Below are 21,866 nucleotides of genomic sequence, written 5' to 3'. Positions count from 1 at the left end.
CCATTAGACTGTCAACAAAAAATTGATATGGGCTTAATGAGCGAAAACCAGTTTGATCCATTATGGGATAATGAGAACCCTAATAGGTTAAAACCTAAGGCATGATTATGGTCCCCGAGACACCAAATCAAGAAACAATTTCTCCTCTTCCCATTTGAAGAGAAAACGAAGGTCCCATAAGGAAGAAGGTGATTTAATTGAGGAAAGTCATTAAACCAATTGTTCGTGACCGTTGTAAGATTCCACTGTGTGTTGATCAAACTCTATGGATCTAGGTATTCCTTAAAACCTCTTAATAATCTGACGTAATGTGTTTTGGTGCTCATTTGATATTTCATAAGATTTATTAAAAATCCAACAAGTGGTATCAGAGTCACCATTACTGTTAGATTATTGGGATTTAAAGTTGTTTAATACGTATTATATCTGGATCGTTTTAGTTATATGAACCCTAATTTTATTTTGGGGAGAAACTATTTCGATCAATAAAATAATAAAACCCATAAATTTCTGTGTTATGGTCGTAAAGTTTTTCTTCTTTTTTCAAATGAATAAAAGGCCTCTGCATTTGATTTATGGGTTTGTACACAATTTTTGTTTGTGTCGCATGTGCTTACATATTATTCTATTTGGGATAAAGGTTCTATGTATCCGGCGTTGGTCTTCTTGAACAATATATATTTCGTGAGCAAGAAAGTTTTTTTTTTTTATACATATAAGGTTTTTGAAAACTCTTTATGTCGAATACAAAGTCACACGGACTTATATTTTTATATAAGGTCATTGTGTGCGATTTGTGAATCTATATGTATGTCATTATCATGATGTTTTGTACGTGGCACAATTTCATATATATATATATATATATATATATATATATATATATATATATATATATATATATATAGTTTATATGAATCAGTAATAAAGCAATGGTCTTTTGTCTTATATGAATAATTTTTTTTTGCCAATTGTTTTTTCTTCTTGAATTGATGATAGGCTGATAGTTTATGATATTCTTGTGGTTAGTATAGATTTGTGATAGCACCGTGGTATGTTCATTTTGGATGCATAATTAGTTTACCATGATGTTGTTTTCAAATATTTACTGTTATCATAATTGAGTGCAAATTTAACCATTATGGATCATTTCCATTTATTTGCGTGTTTGGTAATTTTAATTAAATTGATTGAACCATTATGTTACCAAAGTAACCTTTATTGTGTAAATTGATTTAATTAAATTGCATGGATGTTAGTATGAAATTATTTATGCGAATTGTGCTCGGCCCAAAGGAAGACACAATTTGGTCAAATAATAACATACATGCGATGATAAATATGTGACAATTATAAAGTTTTTTTTCCATGTGAATAATAGTCGGTCCAAAGAAAGGCTATTATTTGGCAAAACTAATTGTCAATATTTGGTCATTGTGTTGAGAGTACCAATTACAAATTAATTTCTCTGTCCAAAGACTAGAATTAATGTTGTGTTGGATATCTTGAGATGGATCTGTTATGGGAAATATTTGCATGTCTTATTTTATATATATATATATATATATAGAGATATATATATATATATATATATATATATATATATATATATATATATATATATATATATATACTTTATATGACTTGTTTGATTATTTGTGAACATGATATTAGTTTTTGTTCTCTCTTTAGTTAATATTACCAGTGCTGTAAATGTTATTGCCCAAGTGAATTCTATCCCAATGCTGAATGGGAAAAATTTTAAGGTCTAGAAGGAAGCGGTAGAAATTGTTCTTGGCTGTATGGATTTGGACTTGGCACTGAGGACAAAACGACCCATTTCCACTCCAGAAACCTCTAATGAGGTAAAAATTGAGAAGTGGTATCGGTCCAACCGAATGTGTCTTATGATCATGAAACACTCTATTCTAGAGGCATTTTGGGGCTTTATTTCTGAGGGTTAAAGTGCAAAGAAATTCCTTAAGGAAATTGAGTAATACTTTTCCAAAAATAAATAAATAAAAAAACAGAGACGAGTAACCTTTTGGCTAAACTCATCTCCATGAAGTATAAAGGCAAAGGGAACATAAGGGAGTACATTATGGAGATGTCCAATCTCACATTGAAACTCAAGTCACTTAAGTTAGAGCTTGGTGAAGACCTGCTCGTGCACTTGGTTTTGATCTCGTTTCTTGCACACTTTGTGCAATTCAAAGTGAGCTATAACACTCAGAAGGACAAATGATCCCTCAATGAACTTATATCTCACTGCGTGCAAGAGGAGGAGAGGTTGCAAAGAGATAGGACTAAAAGTGCTCACTTGACTTCGACCTCTTAGAATAAGAAAAGGAAGAAGACTAAGGGTGTTGCAGAAGGGACTTCTCAGCAAAAGAAACAAAATAAGGATGAGGAATTTACATGTTACTTCTACAAGAAGTCAGGACACATGAAGAAAGAGTGTCCCAAGTATGTTGCATGGCGTGTGAAGAAAGCGTTGCCTGTGGAGCCTACCGCCAAGTGATGATGAAAGGTTCATCTTTGTGGGTGATGGCAAGAAGGTTGCAGTGGAAGCTATTAGAACTTTTAGATTACAATTAAAAACTGGATTTTATTTGGATTTATTTGAGACTTTTGTTGTACCGTCTTTTAGACGAAATTTGATTTCTATTTCTAGTTTGGACAAATTTGGATTTTCTTGTTCATTTGGAAATAATAAAGTTAGTCTCTACCAAAATTCAAATATGGTTGGTTCTGGTTCTTTAATTGATAATCTTTACATGCTTGATGTTGTTAGTTCCTATAATGAAATACTACAAATAAGTTCACGTGGTACAAAATGACACTTGAATGAGAATTCAGCCACCTTATGACATAAGCGTTTAGGCCACATCTCTAAATAGAGAATTCAAAGACTTGTGTTGGATGAAATTCTTGACCCTTTGGATTTATCGGACTTTGAGGTCTGTGTTGAATGCATAAAGGGAAAACGAACAAACATAAGGAAATTAGGTGCCGAAAGAGCTAAAGACGTCTTAGAACTAGTGTATACAGGCATTTGTGGTCCTTTTCCTATAACTTCTTGAAATGGACAACAATATTTCATTACGTTCATAGATGATTACTCTAGATATGGTTACCTATATTTGATACATGAGAAGTCCCAATCCCTAGACATTTTTAAGACTTTCAAGGCTGAGGTTGAACTTCAACTTGGAAAGAAAATTAAGGCTGTCAAATCTGATTGTGGTGGTGAGTACTATGACAAATATGATGGATCAAGAGAACAATGTCTAGGACCTTTTGCGCTTTTCCTCAAAGAGTGTGGAATTATTCCGCAATACACTATGTCGGGCAAATCTAGCATGAAGGGTGTAGCAGAACGAAGAAACCGAACTCTTAAGGATATAGTGAGAAGTATGATTAGTCATTCCTCTTTGCCAGAGTCACTTTAGGGAGAAGCCTTATAGACCGCGGTTTACATCCTTAATAAGGTGCCAAGTGAAACAGTTAACAAAGTCCCTTATAAACTTTGGACTGGTAAAAGGTCAAGCATTAAACATTTTTACATTTGGGGTTGTCCGGCTGAGGCACGGCCTTATAGGCCACATGAAAGAAAGCTGGACTCGAGAACAATTAGCAGCTATTTTGTTGGCTATGCTGAACGCTCTCAGGGCTATAAATTTTACAATCCCACCTTAAGATCCTTTTTCGAGACGGGAAATGCGAGATTTCTTAAGGAAGTTGAGTTTGGGAAGAAAGAGAACATAAGAAATGTTGTCTTTGAGGAAGAACCTGTTATTTACAATGATCATGTCCTCGTACCTATTACTGTTCAAGACACAACTCCAACAATAAAAGACAATGTTCAAACTATTGAGATTGTTCCAGAACAAGACAACAATGAGGTTCTCCCTCAAATACCTTTAGAGCAACCTCAACAACCTCAAGAAGTTCCATTAAGGAGATCCATTAGAGAGAGGAGAAGTGCAATCTCAAATGATTATATTATATTTCTCCAAGAACATAAGGATGGAGTTGGTTTAACAGAGGATGATTCAATCAACTTCTGTCAAGCTATGTGCAGTTCTAACTCTCAAAAATGGATTGACGCCATGAAGGATGAGATGAAGTCTATGAAAGACAATGAAGTTTGGGATCTAGTCGAATTGCCTGAAGGTGTGAAACATATTGGTTGTAAATGGATATTTAAAACCAAGAAGGATTCAAAGGGTAATATCGAAAGATATAAGGCTCGTCTAGTTGCTAAAGGCTTTACTCAGAAGGAAGACATTGACTATAAAGAAATCTTTTCTCCATTATCTTCAAATGATTCTTTTAGAACTATAATGACACTAGTAGTTCATTTTGACTTACAGCTACATCAGATGGATGTCAAGATTGCGTTTCTAAATGGTGACATTGAAGAAACGATTTATATGGTGCAACCAGAAAACTTTGTGTTAGGTGACTCAAAGTCCATGGTATGCAAACTAAAGAAATCCATCTATGGTCTCAAACAGGCTTTCCGTCAATGGTATTACAAGTTCCATCAAGTCATTACCTCATATGGTTTCGAGGCAAATGTAGTTGATGATTATGTATATCATAAGTTCAGTGGGAGTAAATACATATTCTTAGTATTATATGCCGATGATATACTGCTTGCTAACAGAGATATAGGCTTCTTACAGGAGACCAAGAGATTTCTAACAAAAAATTTCAAAATGAAAGATCCTGGGGAAGCTTCTTTTGTGTTAGGTATTAAGATACTACGAGATCGCTCTCAAGGTATCCTAAGGTTGTCACAAGAGAGCTATATCGATAAAGTACTTGATAGATTTGACATGAAAGATAGTAAATCAGGAGATACCCTAATAGCTAAAGGAGACAAATTCAGTCTTAAATAATGCCCCAATAATGACCTTGAAAGAACTGAGATGCAGAAGATTCCCTATGTGTCAGTAGTGGGAAGTCCAATGTATGCTCAAGGTTGTACTCATCCCGACATAGCATTTGTCGTAGGAGTTTTGGGCAGATACTTGAGTAATCCTGGATTGCAGCATTGGAAGGCAGTGAAACGTGTAATGCATTACTTGAAGAGAACAAAAGGTTACATGCTCACTTATCAAAAGTCTGACAATTTGGAGATCATCGGGTACTCAGACTCTGATTTTGCTGGATGTCAAGATAACAAACGCTCCACTTCTGGATACATATATATGTTGGCTGGAGGAGCTATCTCTTGGAAGTCTGCTAAACAGACTCTTGTAGCGTCTTCAACCATGGTTGCGAAGTTCATTGCTTGTTTTGAGGCATCTAATCACGGGATATGGCTGCGAAACTTTGTCACTAGTTTGCATGTGGTCGATGGCATTGAAAGACCATTGAAAATTTATTGTGACAATAACTCTGCAGTTCTTTACTCCAACAACAATAGGAGTACAACAAAGTCAAATTTCATTGACATCAAATTTCTGGTTGTGAAGGAAAGAGTTCAGAATAGGCAGATTTCCATAGAATATATAGGGACTGATTCCATGCTAGCTGACCCACTTACTAAAGGTTTGGTACCTAGAGTTTTTCATGAGTACACAACTCATATGGGTGTAGTTCCTAACAATACCTTAGTTTAGTGGGAGTCTCATTTATGTTTTATATCTTACGTTTTCCAGATATTTGTATTGTTTGGATTTTCTGTAGAAATAAAGTTGATGTTTATCACTCTATTCTGAGCTTGTTTTGTGTGCAATATTTGCATTACACTTTGGATTGATCTCTATAAAGAATAAAGTTTGGACTAGTTAGAAATAAACATGATTAAGATCACATTGTATGTAATATCCATGCTGCTTATCCATATTTGATCTATGTCATCGAGTATGAGTAACGGTGGTAATCATTGTGGCTTAGTCACACTGAATTGTGATGAAAACTGCAGTGATTTTCTGTTGCTATATGAGATGAACCAGATTGTATAAAAAGAGTCTAAAAGTAAATAACATACGGTTGCGCGCCTAAAGAATTTTATGATATAAATGTCTAAGGTTAATATGAAACCCAAGTGGGAGATTGTTAGGAATTTTATAATTCCTAATTAATTAATATGGGCTACATAATATATTATAACATTTATATTAGTTATTTACATTTACATGAGTTCAATATAAAGTGATCTAATTCAATGAGCCCATTAGACTGCCAACAGAAAATTGATATGAGTTTAATGAGTGGAAACTAGTTTGGCCTCGCCTCATGTGAAGAGAAAAAGAAGGTACCATAAGGAAGGTGATTTGGTTGAGGAAGATCATTAAACCAATTGTTTGTGACAGTTATAAGATTTCGTTACGTGTTGATCAAGCTCTCATTAAACCAATTGTTTGTGACCGTTATAAAATTTCGCTACATATTGATCAAGCTCTATAGATCCAGGTATTCCTTAAAATCTCTTGATAATTTGACGTAATATGTTTTAGTACTCATTTGATATTTTATAAGGTTTATTAAAAATCCAACAAAATAATGATGTCACAAAACATAAAAATATGAAACTCGTCCATTAGGATCCTCAGCAATCATGAAATTGAATGCTCAAATGTGGTTGCTCAACCATTTCAGAATCTGCCCGATGAGCTACTTTTCTTGAGATCTACGTGTTACTTTGAGATTTCTAAGAGGACGACAGAAGACACCGGGAAACTCAAGCTAAATGTTCTATTCGATGGGTTAAGGTTATATGAACGAATGTGTGTCAGCTACTTGCATAACTTACTAGTCCCAAATGCTTGGGGGTATTATCAACACTTTTTCAATTTTTCTTCCATCATCTCATTTTCAGAATATTCCTTACATCTTTTTTCCCTTTTTATATCATTATTATTATTATTATTATTATTTTATCTTCTTTCATTTCCTTAATTGTTTCCTCTCTCAACGAGTCACAACAATTTTGGAGTGTATTCCCCTCAATCATTTTAATCTTTACTTTCGGGTTCCTCCTTTGCTTATTTCTTCAAACCACTATTATCCCAACGTGTTTATATTTGAGTTTTTACTACCATCTAAACATTTACGTTAAACATTTCTATTCCTTTTTTCTTCAAATTTGTTTACATATACTGTATTTTCTCATTTTTCTATTACTCTTTGTATTTTATTTGTCTCTTAATTTTTTCCACTTCAATTTCTAAGGGTGCCTTTCTCAAACATCATGGGACATGTAGGGTTGACTCATGCTCTCCTCCAACCTTTGTCTCAATTATTCAATCTAACCTGATTCTCCTAACATGGTGGGCAATACTATATTCATTTCATTAAACCATAATCACTTAAAACATTGTATCCTTCTCTTCTCCCCCTGACTTTGTTGCACCACTTACTCATCTGCCTTTTTGTCAAACCTAAACCTTACTCTCCTTTATCTCATTTTCCTTTTCCTTTCCACCCCTATCAAGCTCGTACTGTCCTTATTTCCATGACTGTGGAGGTCTCTCTTTGTTTGAGGTGACATCTTGGGCTCTTATTTTTTTTCTTAAAAGTTTTTTATTTGTATCATGTTTAAGTACATAGTGGAAACAAGTTTTTATTATGTATCTTGTTTTGTGGATAACGGAAACACCTTTTCACTCTCTCTGCACCTAAACTAGGTGTACAATAAAAACTTTTTTTTTTTAAAGGGACTTGAAGAAAGCTTTTGAAGGAATCTTGAAGCAAGCAAGAGAGAGAAAAACCTCTCTGTTGAGAGTGACTAACTTATGCAAAATTCATTTGATCTATTCATTGTTGTCTAAAATATGATTGTGAGATAGATTTCCCGAGGAAACCCCTGTTAGGGAGAATTTGTGTTTTGTGCAGTGATTCACAAAAACTTATGTTGTATTGTTAATTATCTCCAAGCCAAAACTTGGGTGTAGGTGTTGTGGTGAGGGAATAATTGTTGTAAAACCTTAAAGCAGTGCATGTAAACTGATTAAGGGGTTTTTGTGTTGTTAAAATGGTTAATTGGTTGAAGTTCTTTGCAGTAGTGAACCTACTGAGGTTGCTGTTGTAAACCAGTGGTGTTGCTGATAGTTGAGTTCATAGAGAAAATCTAACTTGAAGAGTGAGGACTGAATGTTGCTTTGGATTTGGGGTGAATTACCAGTATCAAAAAATCCTGTGGTGTTTTCTCTCCTTTTTTCCTTTCCTCTTTACGGTTTTAAATATCCATCTAAGCTTATATAATTCTCCATCAACAAATCTTTTATGAAATAGTAGTTAAACAATTTCACAAGAAATTTTGTATAATTCCTTTTAAATAGAACCTAAAGTTTAAAGTATTGATCTGAGCAATACAATAGTTTTCCAAAAACTGTGAAGAATTTCATGCTAAACTCAGAACAAGTATTTTTAAACAGTATTTCTGAATTGTTTTCTTATCAATCTAGTTTTACAAAAAGGAACTTAGGTTTTTTAAAACATAATTCATTCTCCTTCTTATGTTATTTTACTAGTGTTAGTATTGGTGCGTAGCACGGGATTGTACGAAGACCTCAATAGGGAGTTTATTGGTGAATATTATAAATAGTATTAACAGCATAAATTTGTGTTAAATATGGACAAGAATAAAATTTAAATTAGCGTTAAAAGCAATTTGATGTCAAAATGAAAAATTCAAAATTGTGTTATAGATAATGACTATTTTTTGTATTTAAATTTGAAATAAATAAGTTTGAAGATTTCAATTTTTTTATATGCACTGCACAGGACAAAAACAGCTTATTAATAAATATTATTAGAATTTTGTTAATTACTTGTATGGATACATGATTGGAATTAATATTTCTCTTTCTTTTAATTATTTGTGAATATATTTTCTCTTTTCTTTAATTAGAGATATTTTTAGTCTAGAATTAATTAATTCAAGAAATAATATAAAATAATAAATCTTATAAAAAAAAGTAAGTATCATTTTAAATTTAGGCCTAAATAAATTGTTGGGATCGGATTCTCATGCAAAGTATATTATCTCCAGCACTTTTGTAAGTCATTGGATGAGTACTACAATTGTTTGACATTTTGCCAGATTTTGAGAAAAAAAATTCTCTCCGGCGTGCTTATGAGAAAATTTGAGCTTTGCTTGTGCAGTTGTGATTTATAGGTCGTTTAATTAATATAAAATAAATTATATTCCTTTTCTCTCCCTCTTTTTAAGTTTTCATATTGTTCTTCGAAAAGTTAGAAAATAACTTTTTGTTCTCTTTGCTACTTTAACTAAATGAAAAATAAAATAAAAAATTGGTAAAAATATACAACTTTTAAGACATTAAAAACTTTAAAATATTTTAAATTGGATTTTGTATTAAAATGTTTTAATAAACATCTTATTATTCGCTTATTTTATATGTGGTTAAATACATCATTTTTTGTAATAATCATTTTCATATTTGGTTAGAATTACATATTATTTTAATCTTTACTTTATTAATTTAACCTCTTATTTAATTACAAATTATTATTAATGTGATATAAAAAAACGGTTATACAAAATATTATTTGTTTAACCTCATAAAAATAAGCGAAGGGAAAACATCACTAAAACATTTTAATAAAAAATCAAATTTATATATTTGAAGTTTTTAATATGTTAAATGCTTTAATTTTTCCTTTATTTAAGGTACGCACTTTGTTATCTTTCTTCGTCTACACTTCAATAGAGATCCGAGTATTTTTGTTTGGAAAAAATACATTGTCACAACAAACATGTCTTTTAAGAGAATGAGAGATCTTATTCTTTGACCCTTTGATTTTTCTTTTACTTCCCTTGTCTTCGCCATATCCTTCGAGATATCATAAGAAGAATTTTTAAAGACATTTTCTGTAAAATAAATTTCATACACAAAATACAATCAATTCGTCCCATGGCATGTAGAACATAACTTTTAAACTTTATAATCATTTGTACCAATTCAAAATATTTGAGAGTTCTAATTCATCTTATAACTTAACAATATGTATTTGGATTTAAGTTTCACACTACTCAACTCACTTTCAACTCAAGCCAACAACACTCGCATTACTCCTTCATTTATGCATTTTGAAAGTGTAATTCTTCCATTCAACGCCATTTCAACATATATCCAAACATATCCTAAGTGTTTGGAAAAAAAATTACTTTTACAAGAAAATAGTTGTGAAAAAAAGAAGATAAAATTTAGATGTAGTTCTTTATAAGTAGTATTAATATTTAATCAAAATTAAAAATTTATTTTGATAATTAATGTAATAAAAATTTGTGTTAAAGATTAACATAGATTGTTGAAGTGAAAGTCTATTAATGTGAGGAAAAAGTCTCTAGTTTTTGTGAAAAGATAATGAAAAATGAGTGAAGTTAACTATTGTGTGCGAAAAATTTAACCCTTTTTACTAAAAAATGCCAAGACCAAAAAGTTAACACTTACTTTTGTTGTGTTCACTCTTCTTCAATCGGTGATGGTGTGCACCAGAAAACATACACACACATACCTGAGATTGATAGAGGCTTTGAGATTTAGGGGGCTCAGTTCTCTTTCTTCGACATCATTCGGCATGAACAAAATGTAATAAGATATTAATAAGATTTACAAGAAACTCTTTTCGCACATTATAAAGTTAGAAATGTTTTACTTTTGAACTAATTAAAAACTTTTTAACAAATTCATCAACACACTAAAACCCTTTCTCTCTCTATCTTTCATGATTTTTGCTTACAAAAATTATAGAATTAAATATGTTTTTCATTTCTACAAGTGAGTTTTGATTTTAGTACTTATAATTTTTTTTAAAATATTTATTTTAGAAATGCAGAAAATTTAGAGTACATTCATAAAAAGATATTAAGTTATGTTAGAGTTACCGTTTATTGAGCTCAAAATTACCTTTATAAAAAGGATCAAAGCATTGTTTATGGGGGTTATAAATGCATTAGAATGTGCATCACAACAAATTTGAATGACATTTCAAACATGCATTTGCTTGTTACTTATGCGTTACACTTACTTTGGAATGAATGCACTAAAGTTACAACGGAAATACAAACATGTGCTTAAAGTGTGTTTAGATTAACGTTAAAATCACATTAAACAAAAAATTACATATTCCAATGCAAAATTTTCAAAACAATACCCATGTTACTTTCTGGTTGCATTAAAGACAACGGAGACCTAAACACACACTTAATGTTTGGAATAAAATTACTTCTACACAAAAATAATTATGGAAAAAAAGAAAAAAAATTTAAATGTAATTTTTTTTATAAGTGGACTTAAATCTTAATAAAAATAAAAATTTATTTTATAATTAATGTGATAAATTTTTATGTAAAAGATTAACATATATGATTGAAGTGAAACACTAATTATAAGGGGAGGAAAAAAATGTATCCAAGTTCTGTGAAAAGAAAAAGGAAAATGCAAAAAAAATTATAACCCTTTTTGCTATAAAAAAATGTCAAGACCAAAAAGTTAACACTAACCTTTGGTCTCTTCTCACTTCTTTGTAGGTGACTGTGTGCAGCAGAAAAGAAAGCAGAAAGAGGAAAGGTAAGATAAAGCAAGAATGGCAGCAACTTCAACAAACCAAATCAAAGACCAATCTCTTTCACTCACCAAGAGACTCTTTCCATGGACCCTCTATGCTCTAATCCCCATAGCTCTTCTACACTTCTACCTTAATCCTCTTTCATTTCCTCCTTCACCAGAATCTGAACTCCCTCATTCGCTCACTTCTCACTTTTCTCCCCCCTCAGGTACACACACACTTGCCAACAAATCTAAAGCACCAACTTTAGTTACAACTTTCATTCTTTGACTCATAACATGTTCTTAATTTCTTTTGCAGAAGATGAAAAGGCTCATGATACACCTTGTGACTACTTCAATGGCAAATGGGTCAGTGACAAGAGAGGCCCTTTGTACAATGGAACAACCTGCGGCACGATCAAGGAGAACCAGAACTGCATCAAACATGGAAAACTTGACATGGGTTATCTCTATTGGAGGTGGAAGCCTAATAGTGAGTGCCAACTTCCAAGGTTTGACCCTCATGCTTTTCTCAATGTTGTGAGCAACAAGCACTTGGCTTTTGTAGGGGACTCTATGGCTAGGAACCAGTTAGAGTCACTTCTTTGCATGTTAGCCACTGCTTCAAGTTCAACCCTTTTGTTCAGCAATGACAGCAACAAGTTCCGCAGGTGGCACTTTTCTTCTCATAATGCAACTGTTTCTGTGTATTGGTCCCCCTTTCTTGTAAAGGGTGTTGAGAAATCTAGCAGTGGACCTGATCATAATGAGTTGTATTTGGATCATGTTGATGAGAAATGGGGTGGGGACATGGGTCAAATGGACTTGATTGTATTGTCAATTGGGCATTGGTTTTTGCATCCTGCTATTTATTATGAGGATGGTTCTGTTTTGGGGTGTCATTATTGTCCTGGTTTGAACCATAGTGCAATTGGGTTTTATGGTGTGTTGAGAAAGGCTTTGAGGACTACCCTTAATGGGATAATTGATAGGAGGGGAGGTAAAGGAAATGATGGGGTTGGTGTGATTTTGACAACATTTTCACCTGCTCATTTTGAAGGTGAGTGGGATAAGGCTGGTGCTTGTCCTAAGACTAGGCCTTATAGAAATGAGGAGAAGAAGCTTGAAGGGATGGATGCTGAAATGAGAGAGATTGAGATGGAGGAAGTGGAAACAGCAAAGGTGAAAGCCAAGGGAATTGGAGGGTTTAGGTTGGAGGCATTGGATGTGACCAGATTGGCATTGTTGAGACCAGATGGCCACCCTGGCCCTTACATGTATCCTTTTCCCTTTGCCAATGGGGTTCAAGAGCGCATGCAGAACGATTGTGTTCATTGGTGCTTGCCAGGGCCTATAGACACATGGAATGAGATTTTTCTGGAGATTTTGAAGAAGTGGGAGGAACAACATAAGAGTGAAGAATGAGGTATTTTCTTAGATCTTTTACTGTTTAATATCTTTCTCACATAGGTGATGGATATAAATATAATTGCAATGGTGAAAATGGGATTTTAGTTGGGGTTGATTGTTATATGTGATATGATGTGATATGGGTTCTTCTTGAGCTTTTTTCTCCCATAGTGGAAAAGAAAATGTTTGAAGACATCACCATAGATTGATGAGGGAATTTGAGAGTGACAAATGATTGAATGAAGGGTACTGGACACAAAGGTGATTTTGGAATACATGTAAATTGGTCAGCTAAAAATGTTGAAGATGGTTTGATTTGAATGTGAACAAATGAAGGAATTCAATTTATTACACATGGGCTACCATTTTCTGTCTTGCCTCATATGGTAGCCATCAATTTTGTCTAGTGGGATATTTTACTCAATGGGAAATTTCCCCTTGCCTTTGACTATTTTCTTTTTCTGTAAGGTTGATCCCATATCCCAGACTTCATATTTATACTTGCATTTTCTTTTCCTTACTCCTCAAAAAGTGGATCTACTAATCCATTTGGGACTGTTAGCAGTTTAATCAAGTTCTTTTCTTTATTCCTTAAAATGTGGATCTACAAGGAAAAAATTGAATTGAAAATGTTGGTGATTACGTTTGTGTCCATGCTAAGGACAATTGGTAGGCCAGAAAATTAAATTGGTTGGATCTCAAGCATATGGTTTTAATTCTTAATTACTTAAAGGGGGTTTAATTCACTTGGTTGAACAGGGTGTGTGCATCTTGTAAATCCTTGGCATCGTGTTTAATTCCTATGGATAAAAATAAAAATCATCGATAATGGCCAATATAAAATGTACCCTCTGTTCGAATAAAAAAGTGGAAAAAGAACGATTTGAAGAAAGTTTCACAAAGTTAAATTGGCAACAGATTTTTCATTTTTGCCAGGCTGGGTTCGTGTGTTCATGAATCATGAGTCATGTTGGTTGGCATGTAGCATCCGGAGAAAGTTACTTGATATTTGCTTACATGGGATGTGATGTGAATCATGTGATTGCCTCAAAAGATTTGAGGGGGCCATCTATGGGAAACTAATTGACCATGACTTCAATTTTTTCTTTTTTCTTTTTTTTACTCTGCTCTCGATCATACTGTTTTTTCTTGCTGCAAAATGCTTAGTAGAAACTTGTTTGGTTTAGAGAATGGAAATATAGATGATAGAAATAGAAGAAAAATATTTGAATTAAAGTAGAGGGTAAAAGACATGAGAACTACCAAATTTCTCTTTGATTTCTTTCTTTCCTCCCCAAACCAAAAACAGTGCAGAAGGTTTTTTATGAATGACACTATTCATTTTCTATGAAACATAAGGTATTTAATAAGCTACTAACAATATAACTCATATCTAGGATGGAAATGAGGCGACCAGTTTGTCAAGGATTTTTTATTCGACTTATCTAAGGTTTGACTCGGCTTGACTTGTTTAATGTAAAAGTTAAATTCAAGCTTTTTAAAAAGTTTTTTTAGATAAAAAGACCAAATCCAAACTATAAAAAAAGCTTGTTAAGTAATAATAATGATAATAATGATAATAATAATAATAACAATGATAATAATAATAACTATTATTATTATTAAATAAAAAACTTTTGAAAATTTTTAGCTGATACTTAACTATGTCAAATTCAATTATTGTTATAATTCTAGTGCTATCAAAATGTTAAACATTATGTTTGTGGTAGAAGGCATTTTAATTTATTGGTTTAAGGGTGTATATCTTGAATTATATTTTGTTTGCTAGCTTTGTAGCAATTGACAGATTAATGATGATCGTCTATACCATTTTTATGGCATTATGAATGATAGGATAAAATGACATAAAGTGCTTAGAGAGTTCATGGAAAATTTTCAAAAAGAAAGAGACTCAAGCTAAAAGAATAATACAATCAGATTAATACTTCCAAGGAAAATAATGTTTTGTAAAAACATTTTCAAACAATTTAAATATTTTTGTTTGACTATATTAGTATAAATCATCTCATTCATACATTTTTTAATATTATGCTCTTTTTTTCATTTTCTTTTGATATATTTTGTGTTTTAATGACTTGAATTTAATATGATTTTATTCAATTATTTTTGGATTTGTACATTACTTTTACGAAATTTTATAAGTTTTTTTTAGTCAGTATTTTACTAGGTTTTAAAATTATTAATTGATAAAAAAAACGTCTTCAAACAAGCTTTTAAATAGGCTCGTAGGCTAAACCACACTTCTAGAGTATTTGAAAATGCCGATGACAAATAATGAGTCCAGCTCAAGCCTTATGTATTTAACTCAAGTCGAGCTCAAGCTTAGTAAAGCTTAGAAATAAATATTCCTTAGATTATGAGTAATTTCAACTCTTGAACTAATTAATTCTATGAATACTTTTGAAATAAAATATAAATTTATGATAATATTAATTAAATTAAACTAATTCAACTATTTTTATTGGTGTTGGTGAATTAAATATTTGTTTCATGCATTTCCTGTTTTCATTTATAAGAAAATAATAATTTCACACTTATTAAAGAAATGGGTTAATTTCATTATCTAAATTAGAAAATAATTTTTTTTATAAAAAATTATCATTCGAACTTGATATTAAACATAAATTTTTATTAAATAAAGAATATTTTGAATATAGTCTAAGTTGAAATTTGTTTATACTTAATAACAATTTTTTTTTGTGTGTTTATAAAAGAGAACGGATAAAGTATATAAGAACAAAGGGAAGTATTAAAGACTAAAGTATCATAAGTTAAATTTTTGCCAACGATTAATTTAAATATTTATTGGTATGATTATTTTTTAATCGGAAAACAGATAGTTGATAATGACAAATATCTGTTTCTCTTATTTATTTTCTTTGCGATATGAATGTTATGATAGTCACCTTGAGATGTCCCCGTTCACAAAGTAGAGACATAGTTTTTAAGCTGTAAACAAAATTACATATATATCTTAAAAAAACAATTTTCTAAATCCTCGAGTAACTTCTCCCCTATTCACTGCCAATTGGTGATGAAGATTGCAAAGCTTGTAAGTTGATAAAAAAAAGGAAAAAAATGAAAGAAAGAAGAAAACACATACTAAACACAAAGTTAGATAATAATGGTTCTTTCTTCATTATAATGAAAACACTGATATCACATGTTAATCTAAGGTTATGTATCAATTTATACATTTGACCAATATGGCGTATCAAATTTGTTGAAACAAGCTCATCATTATTCCAAAACAAAATAATTTGTTAGGATGCAAGAGTAGGTTTTCCACTGAAGTTGTTTGTTCATGCCATGAAAATTGGAAGTGCATCTTTAACTTTGTCCACCATCGTTTGATATAATTTCCTCTTCTCGTATACGATCATCCAAATCACCGAAATATCATGCCAATTTGGGGTCATAACATGGATTGAAGAACTCACAAATAATTAATAGAATAATTAAGTGACTGGAAATTAAACCATGATAATCATGGAGTAGTCTCTAGCTACACTTGGGATTTCATTTGATTATTAGACCAATCTCAACCTATGCATAACCATTCCCAAGCCCTTTGAATTTGTGTACATAATCATTTGGATTTCTTTGACACAATCCACCATCGAAGGTCTCTCATTGCTCTCACTACGGACACATCGTGATGCTAGATTGGCAAATGTGAATATAGATTCCATGGTGTAAGAATTTCGAGCCATCTCTGGATCTATCACCTTAAGGAGCTTCTTCCGATCATTCAGTAAATGTCTCACCTATAAATATAATTGAATGCCAAACATATTAAAGTCTTTAAGTATTATGGTTTAATAAGCATTTAGACTTGTGAACCATAATCAACCGATATATTTTTTATTCAAAGAGAATTGAAAACAGTGTCAAAAAGTCAACACATATATAAATGTACAAACATAATAAAAATGCAAGTCAACCTCAAGTCTAGTAGGAAAGAAGCAAAAATAAGCTGCTAAAGATACTGTTCAATCTTTTTGGTATTTGTAGAAAATCAGTTTATAATCTTTTGATTAAGTTTTTTGGCAAAGAAAATAACATTTTAAACCTAAAAACAAAGATAAGGAAGGAAGGAAGGAAAATTTTACAACTAATGCTTAAATTACTAATTAGCTTATTTCTAACTTTTTTGTCGTTTTATCTGAAAATTATTTTTAAACTACCATATCCAACCATAAACATATTTCATATAATAATTGATTGATTATTGGAATAGCCTATTTTTTGCAGTTAATCTACCCACACTAACTACTATTTTTATGATCAAAATAATATGGAATGAAAAGAAGAAAAAAAAAATCACCATGGCAACTTCAACATCCATTACCTTTGATATCCCTAACGATCATTACCCACGTACACATTTAATTTCCCACGTACGTACCTGTAGTACAAGGTTTTGATCATTTGGGCCCTGGTTTAGATCTACAGCTCGACGTCCTGTCAAAAGCTCCAGAAGAACAACTCCAAAAGCATAAACATCACTTTGTAGAGTAAGTTTTCCGGTCTGTTGTTGATAGTATTAACATATTAACTATGTCAGCAGACCAAGATCACTTAGGTATCAACTTAAAAAACAAAGAAGAGGTTTTTCTCTGTTTCTAGTACTCTGTTACCTATAAATTTATATTGTCATCTGAAAACAGCTGGCTAACATATATGGCTAAAATACACTTTTAAGTAATTTTAATCCTTTTTATGTTTTCTCAAAGAATCTTATGTTATATTTTTTAATTTTTGGATTGCTCGTTGAATTTACTTTTTATACGATTTTAAATTATCCTTTTTAGTTCAAACATCGGTTAGATTTTATAGTTTTCTTATGAGAATATAATAAAATAAGTTTTATCTCTTGAATCAATAAAAAAACGAAGTTTAAATCGTATCCTAAAATTAATAACCATGATAGATTGGGAATGATAATTTGATTCACTTCAGAGACACTAGTCATAAAAGATTAAATTGGACTTCTTAAAAAATAAATAACCAAATTAAAAATACGAACGACTAAAAATTTATTTTAGCATATAATTTAACACATTTTATTTGATTTTCTAGTTATTTTTAATTTAATTTTAGCGTGCAACTCGTGGGTGGGTGATATATTAGTGTTGTTAATGATGATGTACCCGTTTTCGTTTGAGTTATGGAAATGTTCCGTTTCTATGCGTAGAGAGATAGCGAGATTGGTAGATAGATAATTAAACCAATTTTGGTGGCAATATTCAATTGTAAGTACCACTGGCTATCTATCTATGTATCCACTTTAGAATTTGATCAGTTTTAACTTCAAGCCATATCCAATTATGGTAAAATCTACTTGTTCTGCTCTACTTTTTTAAAGGTTGTGATTAGTAAAACAAAGTGCTTCTTATGAGTTGGAACATTTGTTCCTATTCTAGTTGTGTCATGTGTAACTTCTGTTCAAGCTAGACTCTACAAGAAACAACAGGGGACGGAAAAAAGAAAAGGAAGTTATAAAGTTAGTTTGGTAGTATAAAGAGAAGGGAGGGAAGAAAGGTTGTGAGTTCGATTCCCTCTTCCGACAAAAAACAAACTATTAACAAGTAACATTTACCGATGAAAAAAAAAACAGGAAAGGAAAAAAAAAAAAAAACAAGAAAACTACGGTATATACAGGTTGTCAGAATCACTTAACCTGAAGATTAAGCTAGAAGGGAATGACCTGAAAATGGTTTAACTCTTTACACCTCCTCCTATGGAAGCCCTCTAGACAAGAAAACTCCTATTTATCTGCCTATCTAAAAGGTTTAGTTGGTGTATCATGTTTGGTATTTTGGTTGCATGGGGAAAACAAAACAAAGAAAATATACTAGAGAATAAGAAACAACTTGGTTTTAAAGCCATCTAAACCAGATACTGAGCCTTTCTGTGATTCTAACCCAAATCTGTTGTATAAACAAAAATATTCACAGAATCATTTACTGATAATCTATTAGGAAAAAAAAATTCTTTTGCAATGGATGAAGAATTTCGTCTTATGTTTCTAAAGAGAACCAAACCAAACATTTTATTTCAAGCCTATTTTTTCTGTATCAGTTGGTCCTAAATTTTCTGGCTTAGTTTGAGTGGGTAATGTACCTTCTGAAGTGTACTAAACTAATAGTTAATGAGAAATGATAGCAATACTCTCTTTCTAACACTCTAATTGAACTTTATTGAAAATCACCAAATTTGATGGGTCTCACTTCTAAATCAGGAAAAAAAAATCATTAAATAAGAGGTAAGATCCACCAAAATTGGTAATTTTCAATAAATTTCAATCAATCATAAAAAGAGGTTAGAAAGAGAGAGACCCAGGTAGAATCGCTAGTATTCCTCATAATTAATACAACAACTACTAGCAGGTGTGGCATGACTGTATCACTTATGAATAGAAAACATCATACACCATATGCACAAAATGTGATTGCAAAAAAAGAATTGATCCTTGTGGCATGGATTCGTACCGAAGTATACTCGGGGTCAAAATAGCCAAAGGTGCCAAGTACTCTGGCAGTAACATGTGTTTCCTGTCCTTCTGGCATTAGTTTGGCAAGCCCAAAATCAGATATCTACAACATGATTGTTAATTTTGACTCGGTACTTATACATTATGGTATATGTAAAAACATGTCATAAGTCATTGCTGGGAGTTTTTTTTTTTTTTTTACCTTTGCTTCAAAATTGGCATCTAAGAGAACATTGGTGGATTTGAAATCTCTATGAACAATAGGAATTCCAAGACAAGAACTTGAATGAAGATAAGCAAGCCCTTTTGCAGCTCCAAATGCCACTTTGAGTCTCAGTGGCCAATCCATTTTTCTTTCTCCAATTCCTAAAATTAGACGTTGTTTAATAGAAGTTGGATGTAAGAAAATTTTCACATAATGTGGATTTTGAGTACATGACTTACCATTCAGATGATCTTGCAGGTTCCCATTATGCATATAATCATAAACTAAGAATCTATGCTTCCCATCAGCACAGTATCCTATCAAAGAAACAAGATTTGGGTGGTCAAGTCTGCTCAATATGTCAACCTCTACGCGGAATTCGCGCTCCCCTTCTGCTGCTTTAATTGCTGGCAGCTCCATTTTCTTTATTGCTACAACCTTCAGAGGGAAATGCATTAGTATGTATTTATTTGTGGCTAAAGATCACATATATGGAGTCATATAGTACTTTCATATGACTCAATCTGTGTGCTATTTGAATTTAGTGATGGTATTGCCAATTATTACCAGAAACATGGTTACCTTAAGGAAGCTACAACTTATGTTAAGCAAAATTTTGAGAATTATATATGAAGAATTCTTTTGAATTATATTCGTTTTGTCCTTAATTATAAGACTTTTTTTTAGAAATTTATTGTCTCTTTTTATAAAATTTTTTTCAAATTTTTAGATGTATTAATTATTTCTTTTCCTAAATATTCTTACTTAATTATTTTATGTTCAAACATTAATGAGAAACAATTAAGTGGATAAGAAAATAAAAAATTGATTATTTTTTTATAATAATACAAATAATTGACAGATTTAATTTAATTAATTAAATTAACTATTATTAAAATTAATTAAATTAACTATTATTTTTAAGGGATGTGAATTAGTTGAAAGAGTTCTATAATTAGAGAGAAAATAAGTAAATAAGTTATATCCAAAACACATTACCTCTCCTGACTTCAAAGTGGCCCTGTAGACCCTGCCAAATCCTCCTTTTCCAAGCAGATTATCATCACTTAATGAACATGTTGCCTCTTCCATCTCCTTGAGTGTGAAAACAGATGATCTATGCCTCCTTTTTGTAGGTTGTGGTGTTTGATCTTCAAGTTGCCAAAACTCTGCAGGTTTATAAATCCCTGTAAAGAGAATGAATATGTATAATTTGTTACTAGTTGATGTTGCAAGGAGATATCACTTAGTACAAGCTTAATTACAACATTAAAAACAAGAAAAGGAGGAAGAAAATACAAGGGTCTGAATGATCGTGAGACATGCTTCTTCGACGCTTGTTCCATGCTGAGACCAAACCAAATGGCATGGTGACTCTATCTTGTATGGTTCTGTTCAAGGTTTTAAATTGCAGTTGCGATTACAGTTCTGTTGTGATCCTTGATATTACGGGGAAATTACAGACAAATGCAGCAAATGTGATCGTGTAGAGTCCAAAAACCTTAATGTTGCGGCCAAAATTGCACTCGAGACCACTTTTTGTAACCTTGTGTGTTAAGACTTGAGAGTTGAAATGGTAGGTTCTAATAAACTAAATGCTCAATTGGATGGAGATGACTAATTCCAAGATGACACCCTTTGAGATACATGTTTATTTCTCCAAGAAGAACCATGAAGTGAATCAAATTGGAATAGTACTTGGCATGCATTTGAGGGAGCCTTTACCATATAAAAGTATTTTCATAGTAAGAGAATCCTGTGTGGAGTACGTATGGAGCAAGTGAAACTATATTAGAACTTGGAAGAACACTAAATAACACACCCTCCAACAACACAAGGAGAAAAGAGAGAGAGATGGTACTTTAAGGAAAAGAGAAAGCTGAGAAAAGAAAAGTTAGACACTGCTTGCTTGTCTTTTGATTGGGAATTGGTGGTGGGGTGTGCTTTACTTTGACAAGGAAATGGAAACTGCACCCTCATTCTCCATTTTCATCTATTTTACGTTTTACTTGTTTATACATCTTGAAAATGCAATTGGGGGGGTTGGGAAGTCCCTTTCATTTGCTCTCTTCAGTCTTCATCATAAATACATTGCTCCTAAATCTTTTCTCTTGTATGGTGTAACCGTCATTGTTACTATTAATGTCTATCATCATCAGCAATTAACTACAATTTTGATTTTCTTTTGGAACAATAGTAA

The 21,866-nt window shown here is 31.9% G+C and overlaps 2 protein-coding genes across 3 annotated transcripts; one reads left to right on the top strand and one right to left on the bottom strand.

Annotated features, from left to right (window-relative positions):
• The first annotated feature begins 11,393 nt into the window (after window positions 1-11,393).
• LOC100775716 (protein ALTERED XYLOGLUCAN 4) lies at window positions 11,394-13,341 on the top strand. Its single transcript, XM_003530609.5, has 2 exons — window positions 11,394-11,761; window positions 11,854-13,341. The coding sequence occupies exons 1-2, from the start codon at window positions 11,572-11,574 to the stop codon at window positions 12,957-12,959; spliced, it is 1,296 nt and encodes a 431-aa protein (XP_003530657.1). The 5' UTR covers window positions 11,394-11,571; the 3' UTR covers window positions 12,960-13,341.
• Window positions 13,342-16,411: 3,070 nt separating this feature from the next.
• On the bottom strand, window positions 16,412-21,623 carry LOC100820613 (probable serine/threonine-protein kinase PBL28). 2 transcript variants are annotated; one of them, XM_006585904.4, is made up of 8 exons: window positions 21,168-21,614; window positions 20,966-21,057; window positions 20,666-20,853; window positions 19,906-20,104; window positions 19,664-19,827; window positions 19,460-19,564; window positions 17,374-17,496; window positions 16,412-16,732 (listed from the first exon to the last, which is right to left on the bottom strand). In XM_006585904.4, the coding sequence occupies exons 2-8, from the start codon at window positions 21,033-21,035 to the stop codon at window positions 16,496-16,498; spliced, it is 1,086 nt and encodes a 361-aa protein (XP_006585967.1). In that variant the 5' UTR covers window positions 21,036-21,057; window positions 21,168-21,614; the 3' UTR covers window positions 16,412-16,495. The 2 variants fall into 2 exon arrangements, with proteins under 2 accessions (XP_006585967.1, XP_003530656.1); XM_003530608.5 differs by having other exon boundaries at window positions 20,966-21,623.
• Window positions 21,624-21,866: the final 243 nt, after the last annotated feature.

The sequence above is a fragment of the Glycine max genome, chromosome 8 (genome assembly GCF_000004515.6).
Source record: "Glycine max cultivar Williams 82 chromosome 8, Glycine_max_v4.0, whole genome shotgun sequence".
Lineage (NCBI taxonomy): Eukaryota > Viridiplantae > Streptophyta > Magnoliopsida > Fabales > Fabaceae > Glycine > Glycine max.
The sequence above is the reverse complement of the archived record's forward strand: the minus strand, read 5'-3'. Positions and strand labels throughout refer to the sequence as shown.